Below are 19,146 nucleotides of genomic sequence, written 5' to 3' on the forward strand. Positions count from 1 at the left end.
CACACAAGTAAATATAAGAGAATAGTGTTCATACTGTACCCCACATCTAACGCAGTTCATAACTGACTCACAGTGCATACTCTGCTTGGCTCATGAGCAGTAGTTTTGGGTACAGCTTGTGTCTGGCTTGTCATCCAGTGCTCTGTTTCTATTGTGTAAGGTAGACTGGTCTTCACAGATGTACTTCGTGTTGTTTGGGCAGTGTCTGGAGTAGGTGGCAGAGTTGTGACCATGGGACTTTCATCCACCAGATGGTGTTCTGTAGAGGTACTTGAGCTGGTTATGGGACTACTTGTAGTGACAATAGAGGAAGTAGGTAGATGTGTTGAAATAGTAGTCTGGGTAAGAACTGACGCCACAGGAGTTGTAGTTGTTCCAGTTCGAGTTGGAGTTGTTCCAGTAAATGAAGGCAGTGTTGTGGTTGAACCAGATACAGCAGTGTACTCTGTAAACCCAGAGGTGAATTCTGGGATTTCAGGTATGGGTGTTGTAAGTGTGCTAGAAGCAGCAGCTGTACTTGGAATAGTTGTGGAAACAGAGGTCTCTTTTTCTGTCGAAACTGTAGTAGATGTTGTCATTGTTGTCTCAATCCTAGTAGGAGGTGAAATGCTAGTTGTGGCCACATCTTGTGGAGTCTGTCGAATGGTATCTACACCTACCCGTGAGGTTAAGACCGGTGTGATACGAGTTGTAAGTCTTGGAGCCATTGTGGAAGGAATGGTACTGGAGGTTTCATGCACCAAAGTTGGTGTCTGGGCGGTCGCAGCAGTTGTAATCACAGCCCTATCTGTGTCAAGAGAAGCCTTAGTTGTCTCTGTATCAAGATGTATTGTCAAATGTGTAGTTGTGGATGTTTGAGTGGTGGAAACAACCTCCTCTTCAGCTGCAGTAGATGTTAGCAGAGGTTTCTCAGAAGTGACAGCTGTTTCTGTGGTTATTGTTGGGGTTTGAGATATTGATGTCGTTTGAGATACTGATGATGTAAGTATGGATGGTGAGGCTGAAGAAATCTCAGACAGTGCAGGAGTGGTGGCCACAGTTGTAGTATAATGAGGATGAATTGGTGATGTGCTGACTTTCTCTGTATAAAGAGAAGTGGTGGAAGATAAACTCCAGGAGGACTCTGTATAGCCGAGTGTAGTAGAAGTGGAGGGAACTCTAGAAGTTGTTTTGTCAGTGGGCGACATTTGCGATGTAAGCAGTGTTGTTGTTTCTTCTGTAGGTGCCCAGGTGGGTGGCATTGTAGTATAGGTGGTAAGCGGGGTTTCTGCTGTCCTGACACTGATTTGAGATGTTTCTGTTAATTCTAATTGAGTTGAAGTTGTTTGGATTACTCTCCAATCTGTCTGTAAAGCCCTATCAGTAGTTGGACCATCGGGATAAGTGTAAATAACAGATGTTGGCTGATAAGTTGTTTTTGCAGTGGTTTTTGTTGGCACAAATGCAGGAGCTTGAGAAGAAACTGTAGTAAGACTTGTTGGAGCAGCCGTAGAGAAAGACACTGTTGTTTTTGAAGTTTCGGGTTGCTCTGAAGTTGTTGAAGGAGTATAGAGAGTTGTTTGAGTAGCAGGTGGCGTTGCAAAAGCAGAACTTGTGGATTTTACTGTAATATAAGTGGTGGATGCTTTAGTATCTGTTGGGGAAGTAGGAATGGTAGTGGTGTACGAAGGCTTCTGGGTTTCAGAGGTGCTCTCAGGGGTCTTCAGAGTGTCCAAAGATGTTGATGGTGCCATTTCTGCTGTGGTGCCAGAGGTTCTCCATTCTAATACAGGTGTTGTAGTGGACAGTGAGGTGAACTTTGTCATACTAATGGATTCAGCAGGAAACTGTGAAATGCCACTTGAAGACACAGTAGGTGTTGTGGTCTTTTCAGTGGGTGTGATGGCTTCTGAGACTCTGGCAGTCTCTGTTATTGAGGTGAGGGGAGATGACACTTTCACAGTTGGGGAAGTGGCTTCTGTGGGGCCCATACTAGTTGATACTGGAAGAACAGGCAAAGTGCTTACTCTGGTCTGCTCTGAACTTGAGGTAGATCGTAGAACAGGGCTAGAACTAGGTTGCGAGGGAATAGTTGTGGTACGTGTGAACGGTGTTGAAGACTCTGTTGGGCTGCTTGTTGTAGAGGTAACTGAGACAGGTGCTGAGATAGACACAGGGCTAGTGTACAATGTAGTGGAGGAAGTGGGACTAGATGTGATGCTTGGTGCTTTAGTGGTTCTCTCAGTAGAAGCCAGAGGACTCCAGGAGGAAGAGGATGTTGTTAATGTGGTGATAACTTCCACCACCTCAGGTCTGATAGGGGAAGTTGTAGGTTTTTCAGTGGTTGGCATGTGTGTTGTAGGTGTTGTGGTGGCACTAGATTCTGACACTGCTGTAGAGATGAGTGCTGTAGAAACCGCTGGAATGCTCGAGGTGTAATCTTCGGAGAAGGGTGTTGATGATATTGTAGTGCTGGGTAGTGTGAATGGAGGAACAACAGGAGGCCTAATGCCTAAAACACAAGCACATTATTTGTTAGATGCTGCACAAAACAATAATTAATTTAAACTTATACAGCTATTTGGATTCCATGTATGAAATGGTTTGTTTTTATGGTTAGTATTTTTACTAACATGTGCAAAGTTGTCACTAACATAACATAACCTGCTCTAGTCAATTACTTCGAAAATGACTGAAGACAGATTTAAAAGCTTAAGCTTAATAATAAATAATAACTTACAGTCCTCCAAAGAGACACATCTGTGAGTAACCTCATCTAGAACCATGTGACTTGGACATTGAGGCAAACATCCTTCAATCCTACAGGAAGACAATTGTAAACCACATCACTCAGAAATACACCTCAGGCATTGATAGATATTTGTGTGTTTGGATGTATGAGTGTGCATGCTCTTACTTAAGAATGCTGGTACAGCTCAGACCTGATGGGTCACTGCAGGTCCTGAAGCATGGTCTCACACATGACTCAAACCTCCACTGACAACGAGGACCCATTGGATAATGTGGTATGGCACCTGAAATAAAATAATAAAAATTATGGGAAAAAATGAGTTAGGCAGTTATAATATTACTGAGTCACTATAACTAAGTATCATTAATTATCTGTCACAGTCTGACCTGTCAGTTTGAATAGAGTAGCTCGGCGGTACCGATCTGAGTGACTGTATTTCTGTAGCTGAAGTCTGGACAGCATGAAATGCAGAAAAAATCCAGGTCTTGCCAGTGACTCCAGTGAATCAAAGCCTGGAATCCAAGTGTCTCTATGAAGGACAAATGTAGCTGCATCCCAGAATGCCGGTGTATCTTCCCACTTCCCAAGTCTCAGTTGGCTACCCTGCTCTGCTTTTAAGAAGTAGTTGGGTCTGTCTGCCGCCTCAAATGACACCAGAGATGAGTCTGCAACATAAATAACATTACACAATGACAACATATACATATCATAAAAGCCACATTTAGGGCCAAATTCACTTAAAGCCGGTGCAAATAGTCTTTTGTGGCGTTAAAACAGTACTGTTTTTACTAAATACATGCATAAAAAACTGCAACTGAAAAGGCATTGACACAACTATTTATATGCCTGACCTAACTGAATAGTTTCCCAATCAGATGCTAATTTTATGGGAGGGAAGTATTTAAATGAATTTCACAATGCAATTTATTAACCTTTGTGTCGCTCAAATTCTAAATAGTTGTGGAATTATTAAATATCTAAAAACATGACTTAACTGTTGTGCTTGAAATGGCTGCAGGCGTTGTTCCTAGCAAATGTAACTGCAGAAAACAGTGCGTGTATGTTTTTTTCCCCCTTAACATGTTTGTTTAAGGTTATCAAAATGAATTTAAAATGTGCTTATACAGACATATAGCAAGTTTTACTAAAAATGTGCAATGGGTTATAGAAATCATAGCAATTCTTAAAAAGAAGAAAATAAGTCAATGGAAACATGGAGGTAAGGAAAAAAGAAGAAAAAAGGTACATAGCGGGAATGTTAGAGTTAGAAGATTTTTCCACACACATTTACTTGGAATGCCAGAGATACCTTTTGTCCAAAGATTCAAAGAAAATGTTTACCAAATATTCATTCATTTATTTTCTTTTTGGCTTAGTCCCTTTATTAATCCGGGGTCACCACAACGGAATGAACCGCCAGCTTATCCATCACGTTTTTACACAGCGGACGCCCTTCCAGCCGCAACCCATCTCTGGGAAACAATCACATACACTCATACACTACTAATTTAGCCTACCCAATTCACCTGTACTGCATGTCTTTGGACTGTGAGGGAAACCGGAGCACCCGGAGGAAACCCACGCGAACACAGGGAGAACATGCAAACTCCACACAGAAACGCCAACTGACCCAGCCGAGGCTCGAACCAGCAACCTAAATGCTGTGAGGTGACAACACTACCTACTGTGCCACTGCGTTACCCATTTACCAAATATGTTATTTTTAATTTGCTTCAGCAATTAAAAGACGACCTGGATCAAACAACTAGGGTGAGTCAAGTAATACCAGTGCAATCTTAGTTCCCTTAGACAGTGTGTGATCTGTTCTCCCTGCATGGGAGTTGTCAAAATGCACATGTTGTGGACTGTCACACATAAAAAAGTCAGATATTACTTACTATAAGTAAATATAAGGCATACGTTTTTTTTCTTTCAAAGTAAAATGATTTTTTCATTGTCTGGGAGTCGCTTAAGCTTGTCAATTTTGTGAATATGCATATTCTTTGGTCAATAAAAAATAGGTCTAAAAAAAATAAAACTATAGTATTTGTAAAGCTAACATTTTTTTTATAGCTGTTTTAATTAAATAACTACATTTTTTTTTACAAAGTGGGCTAACTTTGTCATCATTAAAAAAATATTATCTTATTATTTTCTTAGCACCCCCACATATTTGTCTAGCTCTCCCTTTCACCCGGTAGAAAAAAACATTGCATCTTGCTTTGTCATAGTAAATCACCTGCATCTTATAAGTATGGCCAGATGGAATCTGTGGATGCTTTTTGCCAGTTCTGCAGAGAAATTTGGTAAAATTTGGTAAAAAAAAAAAGATCTAAACTAAAACCTTCATTTGTAAAATAAAAAATAATCATTTTTAACTTTTCTTTAATGTTTAAAATGCAAATCCAATTAGATCCACTTTATTTTTAAACAAAGCAAGTCTCTCATATAATATTCTCTGTGTTTATTACATGGGTCGACATTTTAATGCAATGTTATGCCTTCTTTCTTTTACATTGTCTGTAAATTATCCATAGACACACCCATCGGCATTGTTTTGCAATCGCCCTGTTTTGTAAACCTGGCCCATTGTCTAAAGTACGCTGAAACATAAATGCGCATATCAAAACAAATGTATTCAGGAGAATGAAACATCTAAATTATATGTAATCTGCATGTTTTATTTTATTAATATAAACTGAAAAATTGTCTGTTTGACTGACCATGTGGTCTGGCTTTGCTGATGCCTGGTGTCATCATGAACAGCACTAGATTCTCATCAACACTGGTCAGGTCTCTTTTTGGGAACACCAGTCCACTTGTCTTATTGGCTGCTAACAGTGTTCCCCTTTCTCTGTAGGTCAACAGCTTCAGCGGCCCTTTCCCTAAAGCTATGTGGATTACAAAAAAAAAAAAAAACATGCACAGTTGTAAAAATGAAATAGATCTCAGACAATAATAAATATTATTATCAAATATTGCAGATGCACCTTTGTTGTAGTATTCACAGTCATAAGCTGTAGGAGGAAGAAGCAAGTATTACTCATTGTTTCATAGGAATCAACCAACCATTAGATGTTCAGTTGCTTATTACTGTTATCTATCAGTTAGTTTTAGAAGAGTGTTTCTTCATTAAAGCATATTTATTTGTTATGAATTTAGTCATTGAGAGGTGTCACTCACGGCAGATAGATGGAGAGCGCCAGTCAATAGGTATGCCCTTCTGACAGCAGCGGTGAGCATATGCTGCAACACTTGTGCAGAAGCACTCACAGTCTCCTCCACGGTTACAGCCACATGTGTCCACCAAGCAGTTCATGTAGAACCATGTGACATCTACCTACAGAGCATCAAACACTTTTAAACACAGAGACCCTTTCTCACTCACATGCACATTTTCTCTCAGTGGGAATGATAACCACTCAGAGGTGATCGACTTACCACAGGGTGGCAGACTTGAAACACTTCACTGAGCAAAATCCCACACTGCCGTTTTGCAAAGGGTTCTCGAAGTGGATTCAGATTGCAGGGGTGCCTTATATCAGGACTGTTCACACACTGATGAGACATTCACAAAAACATTCTTAAGTGTTACTACCATCAGATTTCTGACACACAGTGTGGTCAAAACAAGTGCTCAGGGTGCTTTCAAACTTCATCTACTGTACTGTAATTGCCTGGTCCAATCCTGATTTAAATTGTTCTCCCCCTTCAGCTCCCAATTAAAATGTGTTCATATTGTGTTTTTTTTCTTCTTGGTTTTGAATCAGAATGTTTGCATCCTCAGATAGGCAGCTGTTTACCTCCAAAAATGGCAAATCAGACAAATAATGTCACTTGCTTGCCTGAACTTTGGTTAAATTAAAAACCATTTGTAATGCAAAACAACACTGCCTCAATTATTAAACCCAGGTCATGGTGACCACATCTGTGCTATATTTCAAAGTGCTTAACCACCACAAGGTTTTCAACACTTAGGTTTGTCACAATAATCATTCTATCAATTCATCATACAATCATGACCTCACTCATTTTTGGCGGCGGAATATAAATTACCCAACAGGCTTACTTTAAAATGAATGTCAGCAACATTTGATCTGATTGCACAGATACTGTCATCTCTGTTGGAGGAGTCATCAAGCTCATTTCACTTATTTACAAACAATGCTTACTGACAGGGGAAGAAAAGGTGAACTTACACGTTTCCTGAAAAACTACTGATGTGTTGGAAAAAGTTGTCTAAAGCAGGGGTTCCCAAACTTTTCAGCCCGCCACACCCAAAATGACAATGCCAGTCACTCGCAACCCCTAATATCTTCTGAGGTGGTTATAAATACAGAAACCTTGCATGCAATGGCGCACACACACCAATAGACCTAAGTATATTCTTTGTTTATTTTTTAATGTATGTAAGCGCTGTAAATGGGCCAGAATGTTTAACCTGGTGTTATAAAACCAATCTGCTGCATCTGACATTATTGCTGTGTCTTTAATATTTTGTAATTGCCCCAGGGGTCGCAATCAAATAGATCTAGTAACTATAAGCTACAATAGTAACTATAGAGTATATAGTAATTCTAAACAACAAGTTTTTCTCTTCAGTAGGTTATGGATAAAATATGGTAATTCTATGGTTTTCATAAAAAATAAATAGATTTTTGGAAATCACCAGGCGACCCCCCTTGTCATTGTCCCGCAACTCATCGGGGGGTACCGACCCCCACTTTGAGAACCACTGGTCTAAATGAGCTCTGTTTCAAAGCTCCAGTCCACATACAGAAAACTTCACCAATAACATTAAAACTATTTTACAAGGACATGACTGGTGTCAAAGCTTACCGTATTGTAGGACATTTACTTTTTTGACATCAAATTACAAACTCTAAATGACTATTAGCAATGCTAAGTGAAAGTGTTTATGCATCATTACACTGTGAACTAACAACACACAATGCGGTAAAATTTCAGCACCAAGCAATTTAGCTGTGCACACCAAGCATGACATGACACGACAGGAACATTTGAATTCCAGCAATTCATTTACCAGCCACTGCATTCCAGATGAAGTAGTAAGTGTTGTAATCTAATTAATAATAACCTATTTAACATTATTAAAAGTACATAGGATTCTGAGTGACTGTTGTTGGCTTACAGTTGTCACAGTTCAGACAATTTTCAAACTTTTTGCGAGTTATTTAATGTTTTTAAGATCTGAGGTGAACTATTTGCTGCTGCTTTTTAGTAGTATGACAATAAATGCCACTTAATATGGTGTTCAAACTCACATTGGTAGCATTTATACTGAATAACGCACATAATCTGTACCTGAGGTGATCATTGTTGTTGTTGTTTATGCTGTTGCTCTGACGTGACGTCGCAGAAAAAGAAAGCATTTATAAAACAGAAATTTCGCTCGACCCCGCCAAAGATGCTTAGGACAAAGACCTCTTTTAACATAAAAAAGATAGCTTTTATTGAGTGTCGCCGCATCACATGTAGTTAAGACACTGCGTTTTGCTTGTGTATTATCATTACATAATCACTGGCACTTAAAAAGACAAATTATTTGTTGGGAAAGATCTATCCACACCAACAACTATAAAAAAGTGATTGCTGTTGCATGTATATTTATCTGTTTGTCGTGCCTCTGCTGCTGTCCAGCTGTTGCCAAATTCCTGTGGTGTTGACGAGTCAATGTTCTCTGGTGTTCTCATCTCATTCGCTGTCTTCTGATCGAAGTTCCCACAAAGACCAGTAAGCCTGCCCTAAGAATTGAAAAAATAAAAATGCAGTCTTGTACGGTAATCAAAACTCTAAAAGAAAATGGTTAATTGGAAAAACTAATTCACATGTTTACATTTAGTAACACATTCACCATTGTGTTTTTACCTGCCAGCGTGGTCCAGCTTGTATGTGTATGGTGGTCTTTCTGTCCCACAGCACTGTGAGGTCTTCCCCAAGCAGATGTACAATGGTGTAATATCCTGCCTGCCAGATATATGCTCTCTGCCTGTCAATCACACTGGATGGGTTCTGCACATGACCAATAGCCACAAATTAATTCAGTGTTCAGAGAAACAGGTCAAACATCATCATGACTTGCATTAAAAAGTGTATTTACTCATACCCAGTGGTGTATAGGAATAAGCTAAAGGTGTAAGGGTTTACCAAATACTTTTTTTGAACAGTAACTTAATTAAACTTAAGTACTTTAACTACTCAACCTGTTACCATTTAAAGTCCATATAAATCTCGATGCACATATAGTAGAAATTAAACTTTTATTTATTTAAATTTAAGTCAAACAGGACTCTTTTTTATTTCTTTTTAATTAACATTTAAAATGTAAAACAATATTTGTATAAAATCATTTCATATCAATGACACCATATTTCATACCATATATGGACACATTTCTAATTTAATTGTTCCTTAAGCATGTCCAATCTAGTTGAAAAATCAGGCTAATATGCAAAATATCTGAATAACAGAAAAATACAAGTACTCTGCCTCTCTGAAACGATTTATACAGATCTAATTCATGTACAGTATTTAAGGCAAGTACATCACAAATAAATTTAACTAAATTACATTACAATTAAAAGTAATTCCTTACTTTACTTTTTAACAGAAACTACATTTAATAACAGCAAAACTAGTTCTTTTGTAACTTTTACACCCAACCTCAGTTTGACTCATAAATATTTATTGGATGACAACTCTAGAGACTGTTTTTATTTCCAGCAAAAATAGATATGTCAATCATTCATTCATTCATTTTCTTTTTGGCTTTGTCCCTTTATTAACCTGGTGTCGCCACAGCGGAATGAACCTCCAACTTATCAAGCACATGTTTTACGCAGCGGATGCCCTTCCAGCTGCAACCCATCTCTGGGAAACATCCATACACACTCATTCACATACATACACTACGGACAATTTAGCTTACCCAATTCACCTGTACCACATGTCTTTGGACTGTGGCGGAAACCGGAGCAAAACAGAAATGTGTGAAGCATAATCAGACTAGTCATATAAGGTTTTACAGCAGGTTATGACATAAAACATAGTGAATAAAGCTCACTCACAGGTCTGCCAGTGTCATCATCAAACACAATGAAGGAACGGCCTACGGAGATGTGGAGAGACTTCCTGCAGATCACGCCACTCTCAAAGCAGTCAACATTTTCTGCTGTGACAGTCAGCATTGCATCTAATGAGCTCTAATACACAAATGAGAACATATTACTACCAGTCAACAACATATCATGAAGAAATGTGCTGTCAGTGATATACAGATTGAGTTACGGGAATCTGGATCTGTTGCTAAACGCTCACCTTGACCAAGTACACCTTACAAACACCAATATAATCAAAAAGAAAGCCATCAAATGTTCGGTAGTGTCGATCTCCATAAGCAGTGCACATGGATGGACACGGGCGGAACTCACACTGGAATGTGCCATGTTGACACACACTGCAAAATAATACAATTCAGATGATGGAAACTGCTTCACGTTTGAACTCTTCCCTCCATGCTCAAGTGATGATAAGGAAATCTGTTTTATACTACTTTGAGTGTTGATGTAATTTCATATTTGTAACAAATAAACTACAAGCCAGTAAGATCTTTTAAAAATTAAACTGTGTCAGGTGCAATATTCTTCCTCACATTTATAATTTAAAACATGAAGAACATCAATATTATTTAAGTAACCTATCGCTGTCTCATGGCAATTTGTAACATTTTGATTAAGTGGCTAATTGGTAAGAATTTGTACCATTCTATTTGTATAATTTAGTACGCTTTGCTAATCCCCCAGTCAGGGGTGGACTAGGACAGCATTTTCAACCGGGAAAAGTGATTGAAGGTCAGGCCAAAGTGAAGAGCGGCAGGTCAGAATCACGGTGGCAGGCAAGATAGACCATCAGGGAAATGTCCCGGTGCTCCCTATGGCCAGTCCGCCCCTGCCCCCAATGATGATTAGGTTTGTAAGTGGGGTTTGTTGTTATACCTACATTTGAAAATTGTACATTTTTGTACAAATTAGCCACTAAACTAACAAAACGCAAAATAGTTATGTCTCCATGTAAGATCAGGCTTAATAACCACATGCAACGTTTTGTTTTTATAAATTAATGAAAATGTAACAAACTGACATTCTGTCAAGTTTCTCTCAGAGTTATCAACAAACATACTGTAAGTAATTTTATATTTAGGGGTTTAGTAATGAAGCTTTAGTGGTTTAAAGCATTAATTTGAAACATTATATAGCCCAGCGATTTTCAGTCCTAGTCCTCACACTCCCATTCTCTGCACATTTTGTATGTTTCTCTTACTGCTTCTCCATTCAGGTGCATGTGCCCTGTGAAGTATACACTACCGGTCGAAAGTTTGGGGTCAGTAGAATTTTAAAATGTTTCAAAATAAGCTTCTCCTGCTCACCAAATCTGCATTTATTTCATCAAAAATACAGTACAAATGGTAAAATTGTGAAATGTTATTGCACTATAAAATAAATGTTAAAAAGTAGTTTATCAATTAATTTAATCATTTATTCCAGGAATTTTAAAGATGAATTTTTAACTTCATTACTCCAGTCTCATCTCCCAGTACTCCAGAAATCTCTCTAACATTAGTTATTATTGTTATTATTATTATTAATATTATTAATGATAATAGCATTAAAAGCAACACTGACTGGAGTAATGATTTCATTTGAAACTAGATACAGAAAGCAGTTATTTAACATTTTAATATATATTTAACAATTTAACTCTTTGTTTTAACATTTAATAAATTCCACCTTGATGAACAGATTAATTTTATTAAATAAAAAAAATGACCCCAAACTTTGACCGGTAGTGTACATCCAATGATTTTCTGCCTAGATTCCAGTTAGAAAAAAGCATATTCAATTCAAAGGGAAATAAAGTTTTTATTCAAATAGCATGGTTACGGTTAAATATCTCTTCATACTTCACACAATCATTTTTGTCTGAAGATGCTGCAAACAGTTTAGCAAAAATCTTTGTTTTTCAATTAAGCGCTCTTCAAGTTCAGCTAATGTCCAGGAGGTATAGAGCAGTAGGTAGGGAACACACAGTCTATAGACAGTTTCTTCATAAAGCTTTATACGCATTATATGTATTTATATGCATATTTGTCTATACACAGTTCCTTCATACAGTAGATATTTCTTCTAACAATCTGCTAATCCAAATATGCATATTAAAACAAGAGAGACACACAAAATATGCAGAGCGGAGAGTCATGAGGACCAGGATTGAAAACTGCAGACTAGAACATAAATGTTATTCCATGATGTTTTCCAAATGTTTTCCTAAAGCTCTGTGTGAAGACCTGAATGTAAGTGAACATAATCTCACCACTGATGACATGGGGAAGATACTTTGTCTCCTGGATAATATTCTTTTCCTTTCCACAAACATGGGCAAGCACGTGGCTTAAAACACTCATCGCCATGCTTCAGGAGCCTGAAACACACATAAGCACAGTGTAAAGAAAACAGAAACATGATGGATGGCATGTACAGTATGTAAGTGCATTTATGCATGTGAGCACACATGTGTGAGTCCAGAAGCCATGCCAATACGATTTCTGAGGATTCTACAGTACCTGAGATAAGAATATTTGGATAGATGAACAGATGAAAGAAAAATCTCAATTGTCACATGAGAAAAGCAGCCGATTCTGATTCTCACAGATCCAAAGAGCTTCTTTCTCTCTGTCTCTCTCTCTCTTGCTGATAAAGATCTTGTAATATTGCTGTGAATCATTTCCATTGGCCTGAGGGTCTCAGAGAGTTCCCAGCACACTGTCCGTTAGAACTGAGTAAACTTACACCCCAGATAGACAGGCGTTAACAGCTCTCTTTATCCCACAGCCAGAACGCTGGATCACTTACTGCCATCAAAGAATGTGTGATCACCTGCTCCTGTTCTGCGTGCATTAATTAAGAGGCAGAAAGATGGATCCATAACTAAACTATCACGCACTCCATTGCTCGCCAATTACCTTCATGCACTGGTGATGCTGTGTTCGCTATCTGCACAAAGCAGACTTGAGAACGTGCACCACAACTCAAATAAAACATTTGAAAGCTTGAGTTACGAAAGAAAGAAAGTTAGAAAGAAAGAAAAAAGAAAGAAAGAAAGAAAGAAAGAAAGAAAGAAAAAAAGAAAAAAGAAAGAAAGAAAGAAAGTTAGAAAGATGATGAAAGAAATTATCTTTTTTTGGAAAAAGTTATAATAATTGCGTTTAAAATTACTATTTTTATAGACAACTGCAATTGTATTATTGATACAGTAGGAATTTATTTTTCATGAATAAGACTGGATGTTATATTGATCATATTTCTGTTCAGCTAGAAATAAATTTGACAAAATACAGATGTAGTGATCAGATCCTTAAACTACTGAGTATTTTAAACCAGGACAATATTCTCGGGTTGCTAATGCCTATTCGAAGGTACAATCATATTTGAATGTTCCAATCAAAGGCTTACTTAGGAGCCGTTGACTCAGAACACGCTTTTTTTGTTCAAAAAACGCAAGGCGCACAACTCTGCCTTTTTTGTTGACATTAAAAAAAGCCCTGTGCGCTTTTTATGTAGCTAAGCAATGACTGAATAAGCTGGGTATTGTGCCAGAGTATTGCTGTTGATATTGGTATAATTCTAATACTTAATAATATTGTGAATTTCAGGATTAATGAGTCATACAGTATCGGATAACTCAAAACAGCAACCACAAATCTCTCCTCTATCCTCAAAAGTTTCCGTAGTTGTCTTAATAACACAAACACTGCAGTCACCTCAACGGAAACCCTGCCTGTGTTTTCATTTGATTGGAGAATGAAAAAGACGCAACTGATGTAACATGCTTATTCCGCTCAGAGTTCACAAAATAATTTCAAAAACCCAAACATAAATAAAACACTGTTTATCAACTGCGATCGCACAACGCACAATGGCAAAAACGTGAGAGACGCAGGGCACATAAGCAGCGCATAAAGCTTGTGGCCGTTAGAAAATCATTCAAAAAAGGTGCTTCTTAACACACACACAAAAAAAAACCACATTCGGTGTGATTGGCCCCTTATACGTACTTGCTGATGTGAGGGTCTACACTGGACTTGTATAGTTGAACATACCAACTGTATAGTACATACAGTTTGTCCTTGCACTAAAGGTAAGTTCACCCCAAGATAAAAGATAATGGTGTTAATTTCTCAACCTTCACATTGATCCAAACCTTAAAAATACCAAAAGACATCCTCAAAACAGACCATTTGCCATCAGTGGTTCAAAAGGAATAATATTATGCTGCAAGAATGCTTTTGTGTGCACATAAACAAAAATAATTACATAATTCAACAGTTTCTTCTCCTCAGTCTCAGTATAAGGTGCATGTTCACAAGAGCACTGTGCACTTTATGTGTTGCGCTCATTTGTACATTTGCATAACTGTAAACCCTCCCGTTTTTCCCAGCATTCTCCTGTATTTTACAATTATATCCCTTTATCATCCAGTAAAGATATTTTTCTGTATTTCTCCTGTATTTTTAATCTTTCTCTGAAGGGTGGCAATAGACATTAAAGAGCAGATCCTCCCTATTTGCAACTAATACTGCAGAACTACCAGGGGACGCCCCTTACTCTTAAATGTGAATCTGTTCTGTGCTTTCATTTTATTTAGGCATGCATGAAAACACTTTGAAATAAGTATAACAACAGTGGGATTCCCTTCCTTTCTATTACAGGCATCGTTGCCCCTTCTTTGAAATCCTCAAAACAGTTGATGTAGCGGTGCATGACTGTCAGATGCGCTCCATAGTGATAAATAGACACTTTTAGTTTCCTAAACGGATTCTGTACATACGATTTGAAGTGGAGCGAAAGTAGACACTGGGTTTTGGGTGCAAGTGTAAAAAGATATATACACACATTAATATCTAAACATGTCATCTTGGTGGGTTTTCGTTTAATCATAACATATTTTGTCTTAAATGAGCATAAAAAAAGTTAGGAAAGCAAATTAAATGCTTTCATTATCTATACGTGAATTTTTAAAGTAACACCTCTGTTATTTAATGTAATCAAACAAAAAATCGAAAATGAGTGATTCATTCTTTGCTCTTTAATCAGAATGTTTAAATTATACAGTGAAGAAAGGAGTCATGAGATTTATTAAACTTCTTTATAATAGCTATTCATTTTAAGATGCTAAACTGTTTGCTAATTTATTTGCAGCTTTTTCTAATGTATCCTATTTATTCTAATCCTTTGCAAATAATAATAATAATACAGAAAGAAACATATTACTGAGCATTTCAGCTGTTTATTTACAATGAAACAGCTCCAGTTGAACATATTTAGTTTAGGACTTTTTTCTTTTTAGGGGGGATTGGGGTGATATCCTTTAATTTCCCATCCCAATGTTGACAGGTATGCATTTGACGTATACCTCAGATACACCTGTGCTTTATAACAGAAGAAGTTGCATGCAGACCTCCAGGAGAAACACACCAGTGCACAAAGCTTGTGAATGCCTGCCCTATACTGACACTGATGTGGATGAACGATGGTCTCTGGATTTGGAATGACACAGGGGTGGATCATTTTAGACTCTTTTTTATTTTCATTTTCGAGTAAACTATCCGTTTGACCCAGACCCCTTGAGTTACACAAACTATGATGATTTCCATCATCCTTATATCATCATCATCATCATCATCATCATCATCAAAATAATAATGTTATTAATTAAAAAAATTAACAATAAAAATAATAAATCAGATGATAATAAATGTCTAAACACATACCACAAAAAAAGTCCCACTTTATATTAAGTGGCCTTAACTAATACGTACTTACATAGGAATCAATAGTTTGTTACAATGTACTTATTGTGTAAATACATGTTTTTACTGCGGACTTATGCTTGATTAAATACATGTATGTAATTACATCTGTAATTAACTTTTGTAATTACATTTGCAAGTACACTGTTGACCATCCCTTGCACCTTAACCCACCCTTAAACCTACCCATGCCACCAAACCTGTCCATAACCCAACCTCTATCCCAACTCAAAAGCACCACAAGTGTTCTCAAATACATTATAAACACAGTAAGTACATTGTATTTATTTTTTGATGTAAGTACATAGTAGTTAAGGACACTTAATATAAAGTGGGACCAAAAAAATCTATGAAGTTACATGTTAAAAACCTAAAACCTCAGATTTCTTTGGCTTAGTTCCTGATTTTAACAGGGGTCACAATATCAGAATGAACAAGAGCACCCAGAGGAAACCCTCGCTAACACTGGGAGAATATGCAAACTCTACACAGAAATGCCACCTTGCCCAGTTGGGACTCGAATCAGCAACGTCCTAGCTGTGAAGCAACAAGGCTAACCACTGAGCCACCGTGCTACCCACAAAAAATGTTTAAAGTATGTGAAAGCAAGTTCAATCAAAGTGAAAGCACATTCTCTGAGAACACACAATGAGCACCGTGAAGCCTTTGAAAGCTAAACACTAAGGCATCGTTTTCACTGTGAGAGCTCAGATGAAGTCTCAGATGTATTACACTTGAGAAAAAGCACAGGTCATCGGCACTGATCCCCGACCTTAACCCTTAACCCAAAATCTGACCTTTAACCAAAAGAGAAATCAATTGTTCAAAAAACATCTGTATTCACGCACGCTCACGTCCCTCAGCGGCGCACAAGAGCACAGCAACATAAAGATGGCTTTATATTCACATCCGTTCATTTCTTTTTGTCTTGACAAATGAAAATGTGCTGATTTTGAAGTATGGACTAGAGGAATGTCTTTAAGCAGCTTATCAGTTATTTGATCCAGCTGTGCACCTGTTTACTGCGTAAATAAGCATCGCTGCCATTAACCACTTCGCTTGGGGGTGGAGGAGGGGGTAATTACTGCCTCTCATTAGCGCAGGAATTCCCCCGCTCACAAAAACACTCCTATACCTGCTGCTCCCTAGAGAGACGGGCATATCAGCATCACCCTTAGCTTAATGGACTAAGAGAAATAAGATGAGGAGACGTCCCATGCTGAAACATCTCTGACAAACTTGAAGTGTGGAATTTTGTTGTTACAAATGTAAAATGTAGCTCTGCTGAAGAATCTAGCATAGGCCAGCATAAACTATTCCAAGTTTTTGAGATGGTATGTTCAACATAAGCTCATTCTGAAAACGTAGGCCATAAACATTTCTGAAGATCGGATTTATGTAGCCAGAAGTTCTTTGAAACAAACCCTATGGGCCGGTATGATGCTGTTTCTTTTCACGCTAACTAGCTGACCATTTACCTCTGCATGGATGGTTTTCAAACTGTTACCAGTTTGTCCAGTTAACTCATCATGCACTGTATGTTGGCGGACTTGAGACGCAGAGAGTAGCTGACCATGACGACAGGGTTTGAGTCCAGCAAAGAACAATTCCAGAAAGTGGGTAAGACAAAAACCAAAGCCAAAAAAAAATTTAATAACAGGGTGAGAATGTGGTAAAATCATGGAGAAAATCAGACTAGGGCTTTTTCTGGATTGGTTTTTATACTGTCGGTTGGGTTTAGATAAGTGGGTGGGCAGGTCAATCTTTTTTTTTTTTTTTAAAAAACACTATTTTTTAGGGAAGATTAAGGCAAGGAGGATGGTGGGCCAGTTAATCTGTCGGTTGGTCAGTCAGTCAATCGGTCGGTCGGTCAGTCAGTCAGTCAGTCAGTCAGTCAGTCAGTCAGTCAGTCAGTCAGTCGGTCAGTCAGTCGACAGCGGCCTCTGGTGGATTTACGCGAGAACAGTAGGCAAGAATGGCACTCGAGAGAGATATTAGAGATTTTTAAAAAGTGTACACAGCGACCTCTGGTAGATTCGCAGAAACAAAAACTGCAAAAAAATCGTACCTCCTGGAACATATTTGGCTCTCTTGAAAAATATATATAGCGGTACGTCTTCAGAATGAACCTGGGTTGGGTGTGTTTTCTAGTACACTGTTGGTCCAGCTGATGGTTAGCACAGTCTGCTGTTTTTGAAGAAAATGAAGATCACACGTTCCAATGCCAGGAACTAGCAAACTTTTGTATTTAACATGAGGTCTAGCAATATCATGTTTTGCACTGTCAAACTCACACTTGTGTCTCCACAGATTTCAAAGTACACTCAATGTGTTTTCCTAAAGGATCTATATGCAGCTATGACAGAAAATTCTGTTGTTACTGTTTTATAAATTATATATAGTTCCATTGAATATCCGCAAACATAATCACACCCTTCTGTACTTAAATGTAGAGGTCTTCATGGGTCCAATTGGATCCAAAAACATAAAGTACAAATGGATTTGTGTCTAAAACTTTTGCTGATTTTGTTGGAAATGGGTCTGGATCAGTAAAAGTTAGACACAGGGGAAAAATCCACCTTAAGTAATCAATGTACTCATTTTCTGCACATGAACAGGTGCACTGAGAAATTTAGTCTCAGTAATTAGACACAGTCATTACATACTAACAACACACACACATTACATTGCTGATAGTGAAATACTGTTCTCTAAATGAATCTGGTTGTAACCAGTGCTTGACGTAGTAGAAAACAGTGTAGTTACAATGCCTGTTAAAATGCTACCAAACTGATAAAAACCCATTTTGAAACAACTCTGTGCTTAAGAAAAACCCACAAATAAAAATAACTGACAAAACTGACTGTACATGTACAGTAAGTGCGTGTGAGTTTGGAAGGGTAAAGAGTATAGCTGCTGCTGGAAAGTCCCCGTGAAAGGTCTAGAACGTCAGCAGACTCCTGACGGTCTTCCAGAAGGCAAACAACCAAATACTTTACATTCTCCCTCAGTCACTCCAGGTGCTTTTTCACATGTGTTGACTGACAATTAGCAATTACATCCACATTTATTTATGATATTACTTATTATTCCTTAAATAGGGAATCTCTGTAAGTGCAGTAAGAAAAATAAATCTAATTCAAAGAAAAAGAAAATCAAGTATTCATTTTGAAAAGACTCTGATATTTTGCTTCCAAAGTAAATGAATCTATTTTGAAGCTTTGATATTCATACTCAAAAACATTATATTCATTATTATATTGATAATTCTGTGTAATACGAGTTTGACAGCCCCTTTCTTTCCTTTATTTCCATCCATATAAAACGTCCTTCTGCTCCCATAATTCCACATCACATTAATGATGTAAGACCAGTTTTATGACACAATTAATCATTTCCAAACTTATCAATAATCTCATCACTTTTCCTCATCATTCAATAAGGTTTCTTTGTGCACATTTACACCAGTCCAGATGCCAAACTATCGAGTTGCAGACATTTATTAAACACTCATGACAGAATCTCAGCC

At 37.7% G+C, this 19,146-nt stretch overlaps 2 protein-coding genes across 4 annotated transcripts in view; one reads left to right on the forward strand and one right to left on the reverse strand.

Moving 5' to 3' along the window:
* esyt2b (extended synaptotagmin-like protein 2b) overlaps positions 1–19,146 on the forward strand; it is an 846,120-nt gene that overhangs the window by 138,256 nt on the left and 688,718 nt on the right. The window lies entirely within an intron of this gene.
* Positions 1–19,146, reverse strand: part of otog (otogelin) — a 74,235-nt gene that overhangs the window by 18,315 nt on the left and 36,774 nt on the right. For both annotated transcript variants that reach the window (XM_087261574.1, XM_087261573.1), the window contains exons 24-36: positions 12,122–12,229; positions 10,070–10,208; positions 9,820–9,954; positions 8,621–8,764; positions 8,377–8,496; positions 6,173–6,289; positions 5,915–6,071; positions 5,722–5,748; positions 5,455–5,622; positions 3,118–3,396; positions 2,897–3,014; positions 2,720–2,799; positions 72–2,491 (exon numbers count right to left, since the gene is read on the reverse strand). In XM_087261574.1, the coding sequence (XP_087117700.1) occupies positions 72–2,491; positions 2,720–2,799; positions 2,897–3,014; positions 3,118–3,396; positions 5,455–5,622; positions 5,722–5,748; positions 5,915–6,071; positions 6,173–6,289; positions 8,377–8,496; positions 8,621–8,764; positions 9,820–9,954; positions 10,070–10,208; positions 12,122–12,229 (4,012 nt within the window). The remainder of the gene's footprint in view (positions 1–71; positions 2,492–2,719; positions 2,800–2,896; positions 3,015–3,117; positions 3,397–5,454; positions 5,623–5,721; positions 5,749–5,914; positions 6,072–6,172; positions 6,290–8,376; positions 8,497–8,620; positions 8,765–9,819; positions 9,955–10,069; positions 10,209–12,121; positions 12,230–19,146) is intronic.

This window comes from Danio rerio, chromosome 7, assembly GCF_052040795.2.
Source record: "Danio rerio strain M-AB ecotype USA chromosome 7, GRCz13ab, whole genome shotgun sequence".
In the NCBI taxonomy this organism is placed as follows: domain Eukaryota; kingdom Metazoa; phylum Chordata; class Actinopteri; order Cypriniformes; family Danionidae; genus Danio; species Danio rerio.